Below are 10,604 nucleotides of genomic sequence, written 5' to 3'. Positions count from 1 at the left end.
GTGGATCAGCTGGTGGATTCAGCCTTATACTGTCATCGAGTGACAGAAGCACATAAGACAAAGAGAAGAAAGAACTGGAAAAAGTCTTTTGGATTGTTCACAAGGTTAATGTATTAGAGAAAACAACAACTTTATCACTGTGCCATAAACATGAGCAAAAGTGTCGTAAGAGGCACACGAAAAATTCTAACCAGTCATTGGTTGATTTAAATCTGTCTCGTAAACCGTAACCCCGCCCTAAGGTTCCGCAATGTTTATATTATATTCCTTCAGACCCCGCAGCTGCCACTCCCCGCATACTTCGCTGCTTGCTATTTGCAAGGTTAACTCCGCTCATCCTGGATGTCACGGTGTAAACATCGACCCACTCGAAAAAGATGTTCTGCTCTGTGATTGGTTGCCGTGCCGTGGTTTGAACAAGTTAAAAACGGTTTCAGCGGGTTATTGGGTGAATAGCTGTTGTTTTCCCTCACTTCTAGAGCCGAAATATTTACACGCAAAATAGGGATTATTATTAGTTCGTTTTTGTTTAGTGCAGATATGCGATTGATTTAGGGGTTTGATTTTTTTTTTACTATAAATAACAGACCAACGGTCTTCAGTGACGTTTCAAAGAAATACGGATACTAAAGGTAAATCTTTATGCTTGTCGATTTTTGTAAACGTTACGTGGCTAACATTTTAACGTTGGTGGTTTTTGGAGTAGGAAGACATTCAAACGTTAAAGCTAGCGTTACTTACACATTAAAGTCTGTTTCTTTTCTCAGTTAAATTGCATGTGTTTGTAGTTTTAGCTATGATTTTCCTACAAATCTCCCCACCCCAAAGCTAGCATGCTGCACTTTGAAACCAGTAGTTGCTATTGTTAACTTTACCCACGTCATTTTTTTCTAAGTGTTTCAAATGTATTGATGCTATCTACGCGTTATTATAGGTGGAAGTGCAGAAAATTACAATTATTGTTGTCGCCGAACATACTCTGTGTGAATTGACGCCACAGCAGGTCCAGGTTATTTTTGTGCATAGTCGCTTCCGGAATTTTGCATAACTTGTTTGGACGTTTTAAAATATAAAGTTTAATAACTATAAACATAAATCTCTTATTTATAGACCATCGTGAAAAAATATTAAGTGAACATCAGTGTTTAGTTAAAATGTTTATTTTTGGACGTAAGGTACAATGCCACTTTTGCAACATTTAAGTTTCATGATCACTGTTGTCACTCATTTAGAGAGGTTTTGTCATTGTAGCATCTATAAAAGTGCAAATGTACATAGTATAGCGTAACAAAGCAGTATATAAAGTATAGCAATATTATTAGATATATGCTATTTAAATACAGTATCTAAGGCAGAACAGTAAGCAAAGGAACAAAATGGAGATGAAAAAATAGTTCAGCACTAATTGAAAGGTATTGTTTTACTTCAGGGTTTAAGGAGCTTGAACATTTTTATTTGTTAATGGAGAAAGGAATTTACAATATCTTTTTACTCTTCAGTCTGAAAGTATTTTTTCTCTTTTGCATTTTTTAGAGAAACACAGTTAAATCCAAGCATACTCTCACTTCACTTTAGATTTAGTTACTTTAATTCAACAAAGTTTGTTCCTGATTGAAATGTCATGTCTCCCAAAAGATAACGCTGTTGCAGTTTTTCTGTATAAAAATATACATATAAAAATTGTAGCATAGGTACTTATGGTTGCTGCAAAAACAGCATATTGCAATGTGAAAAGTGTTTTTGAAAGGTATTTCACAGCAACCATCAAATAACCCAAAACATAAATGAAAGTACCACATGACAATGCATTTTATTAAAAAGTAGAATTGCTGTGGAAATTGGCAATCATATGCTGTTTAAAATCTACTGTTAAAAAAAAAACACAACACATTGGACATGTTGCAGTTTTGATGATAAACTCCAATTAATGTATGCCAAGACACACAACAGGACAAGTGATTTATTAGTTTGGGAATGAGATAAATTGTCCAAACACATGTAGTGAAAACAAAAAAAATGAAGCCGTTTTCTCAACATGCTGCAGCTCATCAGATGATCTAAATAATTTCTGGAAGTAAATTAAATTTAGCATTGAATAGAATCAACAATCCAGTTTTTAACTGAGATGTACAATAAACCAACTTTCAGTACTTGCAGCACACTGCTTGGTAAGACACTCGCCTGGATAGCTAGTATTTGATTATAGAGAATTTCCTTACATTCCAAGATTCTCACTTCTCAAAAAGTAACAAAGCTCTCACAGGCCTGTCACAATAACAAATTTTGCTGAGCGATTAATTGTCTCAAATTATTGCGGTAAACGATAATATTGTTTGAAGGCCATTTTAAACTGATGTAATGGTAATGACATAATAATGCAAGCATGTCCTACCAAACATAAATGCACTTTATTTTCAAAAGAACATTTAACACTAGAACAGCTAAACAAAATGAAATGGAGTCTCAGTCTCCATTAACTAAAAATCCACGAGTAAAAACTAAGCACAACATAAAAACCAAAGTGAAAATAAAAACTACATTCAACCAAACGAGTGCAGATTATGAAGCCTGTATACTATATTGCCCTTCAATAATCATTAGATTTACGTAGAGAAGATGGGCATATCTGACTACCTGATCCAATAGTTCACTCCTCCTTTATGCTAAGGAAATGGGGAAGAGATGGGTCAGTGGAGTTGAGCTGTTTTTCATCCAGTATCATCATTGGAAAGAGAAAAAGGCATGAAGAAATGCCGATTAAATTAAAATGAGGCCGATCATTTTCATTCATCATGTGATTAATTGATTTATTGTTTATTGCGGCAGGCCTAAGCTTACATTCTGTGAAAGCGTATGTAATCCGGTCACTTGATCTTCTCCCTTTAGCTGCCGCCATGAACTCCGTGCTGCCGTCGGTGCGCTCCCTCACGGAGATGTTTGTGGGAAAGACGCAGGAATTCGTCAGTGAGATCGAAAATGTCCACATGGTTTGGCTGGAAGAGATACAACAGGAAGCAAATCGCATGTTCTCTAGGTAGGCTTGCCTTAATGCAGTGAAGGTCTGCTAAATGGATTCTTACCAGACTTTTTTTTTTTTTTTTTTGATGCATCTCTCTCTGTTATTCGTTTTCAGAGACTTTAATGCTGAACCAGAACTGATGCCGAAAACGCCTTCACAGAAAAAGAACAGCCGCAGGAGGCGGGTGTCTGCAGGGCGCCAAGAGGAAGGTCAAGCAAGGAGGTTTGTTTGATCATTTCCTTTTAGGAAGGGGAATGACCTGAAATCATGTTGTGCCTGTGTCAACCTTTTGTGTCTGTGATGCAGGTTCTCAAAGGGAAAGCGTAGCAATCTTCGAGGATCATCTGTTAAACCCTTGAACTTGATTCTCGAAGAAGAAGCGATCTCTGAGGTCTCAACCTCCAAGGCTAGTAACCCTCCAAAACCAAAACGTGCAACTCGTAAAAACAAACAGACGAAGCCTGAAGATGCAGACGAGAGCTTGTCAGAGAGTGACGGCAGCAAGCAGGAAGAGGTGCAGAACAAGAAGCCAGAGCTGGTTAAGGAAGAGGACGAAGTGGACAAAGTTCAGAAAGTAAATGATGCAGAAATCAAATCTGACGACGGAAGCGGCACTTCTCAGTCTCCTCCTCAGAGTCTTTTACCAGAGCTGGTCGTCAACATCTCAGCAGAGGACCGCTTGTCTGCCGAACTTGCCAGTCAGCCAGAGGCGTCTCCGGGTCGCACGGCTACAAAGATAGCAATAGCTGCAGCTGATCGGCGGTCAAAGCGGAGCTCTGCACGCTGCACCCTCAAACTGCGCCACTCACTGGCTGGTCTTCGGCACAGTATGACACAAGAATCTGTTCGCCGGGCTTCACGCCGCTCTATGCTCAAGAGGAAGTCTACTCGAATGGGCACCTCTACAAGCAGCAGCAACAACACTGGTGGTGAGTTATTTCATCTCCCAAATGCAGACATCGTCTTCCTCACTTTGATTAAACTTCTTTCTCATCTTGGATTTTTTTTTTTGTGTGTGTGTGTGTGTGTGTAGGAGCAAACTCCTCCATGGACACTGCAGAGGAGGATAATGAGGAAGAGTGAGTAAAACCACTTTCTTTGTATTTAATATCAATTTTTCGTTTGGGGAAATTTACGTTCTTTTGTGCATTTACAGTTGTAGGAACGGAAATGGCTTTAAGGTTAAAAAAAATGGGGGTTCACAGTTCTGTTTTAAAATCTGAGCTGATGTTTCTCAGAAATTGCATTAATCACAAAAATGTGCACAAATTGACTTTACTGAAAAATTACATTTTGACTGAGCTTTGTTGTTTCCCCCCCCCCCAACTGGTGGAAATGAATCTTTTCATTTAGGATGCTAGATACGTGACTGCTAATGAAAGCTGCTTTATATTTTCATGTGCATATTGCATGTTGTGTTTATAAACTGCAAATGGTGGAAAGTCCTAGTACTAATGCATTCAACACATTTGATTTGGAGCCTATAAGTTTATTCACACCATATTTACCTCATGAATAGTTAAAATGTTACATTTTCTATGCTTTGTAAAGATTCCTGAAGTACCACCAGTGGTTCAATAGAACCCTGGCTTTACTTGTCTTTTTATAATCTACCCTCTTCCACCAGATGCTGGAATTGAATTCATGAATCTTATTTACTATTTTATTCCCTTTCACAGCAAAACGGAAGCAGAAACTGAAGACGCCGTTGATGACTTGCTGGAAAAAGCAAGTGAAGCATCAGAGGTAGCTTTTCTTTGTTTATTGTGTTTAACTTATTCCTTTGAGGTGTCTTCTATGTAATTTCTTTCCCTCTTTCCATCAAACAAGTCTGAAAGGAGTCGCGACGTCCCTGTGCCTGCTGTTGAGCGCGTGACTCGCTCTGTAGCTGCCAATTCTCCCAAACTGGCTCCCCCTCCGCTGTTTTGCTCTCTGGTTAAAATGAGCACTCCTGCCAAAAAGTCAGGTATGACATCCTGTCATATTTTTGTTTTTAATCTGTTGATTATGATTTTCACTGCAATCCCCCCCACCCTCCCACACACACACACACACATTCTTAAAACATTTTTGTCTCCTTTCTAATGCAAGTATCTTCAAATTGAATAAGACAAAACTAACTTACAAAAAACTTTAAATAATCTGCTTCTGTGACTAGTGCTTTTATTTCACTCAGTAAAGAATTGTTGACTTAAAACGATCTCCTATATCTTGTTGAAAAGTCACTTGTACATTATTTGTATCTTGGGTGTAATGAGATAGTTGCACTAGAAACTAGACCAAAAATACTTAAGGATTAGGATTTTGTGTTTTTGAGGCAAAAACACGCAGCTTTTTGGATGGTATTAAATTGATTGCAATTTTTATTTTATTTTTTTCTTTCAGTGACTGCTGCTGGGAAACAAAGCCAGGCAACTCGAAGGTGTGAGTGTGTTCAGTTTTGGTGTGATGTGGCGTTTTAACACTTGGACTTGGGTATTGTCCCAAATGGCAAAGAAATAAGAGTAGTGTCATGTTAGCAATACTAAAGACATGTCAGTGCTGTATATAACATGTTATGCATATATTTGCAAATTGACTTAGCATTTTTGTTTTCCTTCCTTTAGCTCGAGGCTCAGCTCAAAACGAAAGGCCCCAGACACTGAGGACAGCCCCTCGAAGCGCTTCTCTCCACCAAAGAAAAGCCAAAGCGTACGACGCAGCAATCTTATTGGTGTGTTTTTTAAACTGTTAAGTGGGTTTATAATTGAAGTAATGCATGGAACATTGTCTTCTCTCCAATATATAGACCATCAAGCCGAACATGAGATCTTTTCTTCACACCGTGAATAAGAATCAGATGCTGATGATGACCCCTAGCTCCATTGGCCGAACCGCCGTGATAAAATCCTTCATCAAGCAGACCACTCCTCTGAAAGTTGATCCTAAAGTAAGTTTCCGTCTCACTGACGGTGCCAGATTAACACACCAACTATTGCTACTGAAATGTTTCGCCACTGTTGTGATTTCTGGTTGTATAAAGAACCGGTAAAACTTTACTTGTCCTCCAAGGCTAATTCACTTATTACATTACAGCAACAGGGTAATTCAAATAACTTTACATGACAAAAACTGCAAACATTGTTATAAAGGAAAAGAATATGGATTTGCAAAACAGACTAAAATTAACGATCCATTTATCAACCAAAGGTAACTGTTAGCAAACAGCAGTGTTCTGATTGACATTTGGGCAGACCTGTGAAAAGACTTTTACTAATAAGTTTGACTTGCCCTTTAACTTGGCCTCTGAGGTGATATCCCATCTCGTCCAGTCAGAGGAAATCAAACAAATTCTTCACTATGAGTTAATTGCATCTCATCACTGACGTTGGAGTCTGTGTGTTTCCTAAACAAGGGAATAGAACAGCAACCTTGAAATCCTACTAACATTTGTGCCAGTTTGCTTTAGCTGCAAAATGTTGGCTTAAATGTTTTTGTTTCTTCCTTAGATAAACATGGGGATTGTGGTAAGTGTCATGCTAAAGCACTGTCTGTAGGAATCGGGTGGTGTCTTAACAACCGTAGTGTGAAGGATCAAACTTCACTTGCACAAAAAAAATCCTTTCCCACTGTTGCCTTCTAAAAAATGCTTGCAAATGTCATTTCTGGGGAACACTTGATAAAAATGAAGAAACTAATTTATTCCTTGTGCTGAAAATGAAAGTAGACTCCAAACAGTGTTTCCACATTTAAACGCTGTTTAAGTGTGGAAGGAGCTGAAAATAGATACGTTTTTTTTTTTATATAATAAAAAATCGTAATATTTCACTATTAGCTGTATTTTGTCACACAGATCAGTTCACTGTGGGTGTCTTTGGGGCGTGTGTGTGTGTTTTGAATTTGTTATTATAGTTTTATTCTCATTTTTAAAACGGCTTTAGTGACCGTTCTGTACCAGCAGGTGGCGACGACGTCAACGGGAACAATAAAATCCTGTTTACCATTCCTCTTAGTTGCTCTGAAGTTTTGGGCGTCCAAAATGTAACACGTGTTTCTAACTCACTGTTTTTTTTGTTTCTGTTTTTTTCTCTTTTCCTCCTCACAGTCATCTTAATGTTTATCGATAAAATCATTAACTCTTTAAAACTTACATCTAATTGTAACTCTTTGCCTTTATATTTCTGATCATCAGTTTTCTACATATATATATATCTTTTTCCTTCTTTCAGACCAAAGAACGTTACAAGCTGGAGGCTCTTAGAAAGAAGCAGGAACAAGAGGAAGAAAGAATGAGAAAAATGGAGGAAGAAAAGAAGAGAAAGCAGGAAGAGCTGAAGAGGTTTACCATACTGGGGGGGGAAGTTACTTTTGGGCGAGCTGTTTTTATTTAAATCTGACTCTGAAAATCTGTTTTCAACAGGAAAAGGGAAGAGAGGATAAAAAGAGTGTTTGAGGCAAAAGTAAAGGAAGAGCTGAGGGAGGAAGAGAAGAAAAAGAAGATTGAACAAAAGATGGCTCAAATTGATGAAAAGAATGATAAAGTATGCAAAAGGTTTGGTGGCTCTGCATTTGCTCATAGATTCGTTAATACTCATTTTATTTGTCTACACAGCGTCAGGCTGAGGAGAAAGCTAAAAAGAAACTGGCAGCAAAGCGTCAAGAAGAGCTGGAGCAAAAGAAAAAGCTAGAAGAAGAAGCTCGAAAGAAAAAGATTCAGCAGGTGAAAAGTTTTTTTTGTTTTGTTTTTTTTATCCCTGTAATTTGCTAATTTACTGCTGTAAATATAGCCTTTTTTGTTTTTAATCACTTGACTGAAATGTTTATAAGCTTACTGTATACAAAATGTTTAAAAACCGTTTATTTTTGGCAAACATGCACACAATAGTCAAATAAAATGGACAATTTAGTCCACATGACAAAATTCGAATATTATTCACCTTCAACATTTTTGTAAATTTTTGGAGGATGCAAAAATGATAAATGTCACCTGCACTTGAAACTCAGGAGGAGGAGGAGAAACGACAGCAGGAGCTGGCAGCCAAAAAGAAAGCGGAGGAGGAGGAACAGCAAGCTCGCAAAGCTCTGGAGCGCCAGAGGGAGCAAGAACTGGAGCGGGAACGGCAGGCTGCTGCGGCTGCTGCTGCTGCAGCTGCTGCTGCTGAAAGGTCTGTTGGAAATGAGTGACTGCAATTAGTGGTATTGGTTCAGGAAAGAAAATACTAAAGTATGTAATTGGTAAAATAGAAGATATGAAATTTCAATTTCACTCTGGGATAGGCCTGTCACAATAACAAATTTTGCTGCATGATGATTAGAGGCCATTTTAAAGTGATGCATTCATGTTGACGACATAATGCAGGTTTACCTTCTCAGAACCAATAAACTTAAATTTTGTAAAGAACTCTTAGTGGAACTGGAAGATATTCTAAATGTCCTGCAAACAAAATTGCTCGTTTTAAAATGCATGTATAATTAAGAGTAAAGTTGGCCCACATAATAAAGCAGTTAAGATGAAGTGACATTTTTAATAATATTCAAGTTTAATTTAAGTTCAAATTAACTTTCTGATTTTTTTTCTCTCCTTCTTTTTTTTAATGGCAAATGGGTCAACTTGCACATTGAATTTGAGATATTTTAGCGATACCAGGTTGTAATAATTGCTTTTTTTTTATGTGTGTTTGCAGAGAACGGGTAGAAAAAGAAAAAGCTCTCGCTTTACAGCGTGAGGTAGAGAGAGCAGCCAGAGAAAAAGAAAAGAGGGAGCTGGAGGAGCGAAGGAAAGCATTGGAAGACAAGAGGAAACTGGTAAGAAATGTTTTTGTCTGCGCCGTTATGCTTTCAGGCCCAATCAAAAAATGATTTTATTGTGAAGACTGGACTATCGGCATTCAAATTTCTACACTAGGAAAAATGCTTTCTTTTTTCTGCACTGGAAATATTTGACACTTCTGAAAATTATTTCAGGAGGAGCAGCAGAGGCTGGCTGCAAAAGAGAAAGCTCTAAAAGAGAGGGAAGAAGCGAAACGGAGAGAAGCTGCTGAGGCACAAGTAAGCTGATGGACAAAAATCTGGTGGAAAATCCTGCTAAATTATGGTTTTGTGATGCAAAAGCATTAAATTGAGATGGTTTTTTGCATTTACGTATTTCGTTATTTTCTGATCTTACAAACTCAAAAATTTTCTCTCTCCTCTCAATTGTATTAAAGAAGTTGCTGAATAAAACAGTTGACCTTGAGGTAAGCATCACTCAGATTTAGAGCTTGCATTCACTCATTCAGTGATTGCAAGCTAAGAATAAAACATGACTATGTTTTTTGTTTATCTTTTAACCCAGTTTATGCTGTCAGTTTTTATCCAACTTCCATGTAATGTTTTTTTTTTTTTTCCTGACCTACTGTTGTCTTTATTTTTTTTACTTTTTTCTTACTTTCTCCCAGCACTCTGCAATGAAAACGCCTATCAGAAAGGGTGGTCTAAATGTTACTGTGGACATTCAGGTATTTCTTTAAACATTTTTGACACACATTTTCTAAAAGCCTGACTTCTACTTTTCGTCATCAAGCCTCATTGTGTGCTTTCCGCTTTCTCCCTGCAGGAAATGTCACCTCAGTCGTACACCATCACTCCTAACGGCGGAAATAAGAAGCTGACCATTTCAAAGAATCCACAGAATTACGGAATGGACCAGAACAGCGACGATTCAACAGACGATGAGTCTGCCCCGAGAAAACCCATTCCCGCCTGGGCCGGAGGTGTGTACAACCAGTTTGGGTATTTACACTGCAGGGTAAAAATTTCAAAGCAAGAACCCCATTTTTGTCTGGAGTTTTGGTTGATTTTTGCAACCCCACCAGTGTCGGGGTTTCGAAATGTTATTGTGGTGCTTCTGTACATGGTTATATGCCATTTCAAAACTGACTTTTTTTTTACACTTTTCCAGGTGCCAATCTGGAGCAGCTAATTATGAAGCAGTACTTCAAACCTATTGATGTGGATTCCATCTTCCAGCCCATTGAGCCACTCAGACTGGAGAACATATTTTACAAAAGCAAGCCACGTTACTTTAAACGCACCAGCTCTGCAGTGTGGCACTCGCCTCCAGCTGGCGGGAAGTGAGACCTTTTTAACTGAGAGCAGTGGGGTGTTTGCTGCTGTATTCATTTTTTTTTATCTGTTTCAAATAAAGTTTTCCCAGTGTAATTTGTTTTTCTTTTAGAGGTTTTCTAGTAGTGAGGAAATATGATTTAGTGCTAGTTTGAGTTAGTAATGTAGGGAAAAAAACACATGCTGTATTGGGGATGTGGAAAGTTGTTTTGCCTGGTTGCATTTTTAGGCCCAAGCAGTGAAATCGCTGCAAAGGCCTAGTGTAGTCACGCTGCTATGATTCTTCTGTCAAATTAATTGGCTTTTTAGAAGCCAACCCACCAAAGTTGGTGGTGTGCAAGAAATTGCATATAGTGGAATACTTTGATGGATCCTATGGAACGTTACCCTGCATAAAAATCAGGAAAGATGTAGACTTTTTCCTGCACCACTCCGTGAAGAAAGTGTCTTCTAAAAACTAGCAGTACGTTTGGGAGTTGATTTTCAACTCCAAAAAGTCCAA

The 10,604-nt window shown here is 38.1% G+C and overlaps 1 protein-coding gene across 3 annotated transcripts; it reads left to right on the top strand.

Annotated features, from left to right (window-relative positions):
• The first annotated feature begins 402 nt into the window (after positions 1-402).
• Positions 403-10,198, top strand: incenp (inner centromere protein). Of its 3 annotated transcripts, none has more exons than XM_015012158.2 (21): positions 403-632; positions 2,887-3,034; positions 3,134-3,241; positions 3,326-3,948; positions 4,053-4,098; positions 4,699-4,765; positions 4,850-4,985; positions 5,405-5,441; positions 5,626-5,710; positions 5,808-5,948; positions 6,508-6,525; positions 7,228-7,337; positions 7,419-7,539; positions 7,611-7,718; positions 8,003-8,163; positions 8,683-8,803; positions 8,963-9,046; positions 9,208-9,234; positions 9,436-9,495; positions 9,594-9,750; positions 9,939-10,198. In XM_015012158.2, the coding sequence occupies exons 2-21, from the start codon at positions 2,895-2,897 to the stop codon at positions 10,112-10,114; spliced, it is 2,526 nt and encodes an 841-aa protein (XP_014867644.2). In that variant the 5' UTR covers positions 403-632; positions 2,887-2,894; the 3' UTR covers positions 10,115-10,198. The 3 variants fall into 3 exon arrangements, with proteins under 3 accessions (XP_014867644.2, XP_014867643.2, XP_014867645.2); XM_015012157.2 differs by having other exon boundaries at positions 406-632; positions 9,205-9,234; XM_015012159.2 differs by lacking the exon at positions 6,508-6,525 and having other exon boundaries at positions 408-632; positions 9,205-9,234.
• Positions 10,199-10,604: the final 406 nt, after the last annotated feature.

The sequence above is a fragment of the Poecilia mexicana genome, unplaced genomic scaffold, assembly GCF_051168715.1.
Source record: "Poecilia mexicana isolate PSO_F unplaced genomic scaffold, ASM5116871v1 scaffold_6, whole genome shotgun sequence".
NCBI lineage: Eukaryota > Metazoa > Chordata > Actinopteri > Cyprinodontiformes > Poeciliidae > Poecilia > Poecilia mexicana.
The sequence above is the reverse complement of the archived record's forward strand: the minus strand, read 5'-3'. Positions and strand labels throughout refer to the sequence as shown.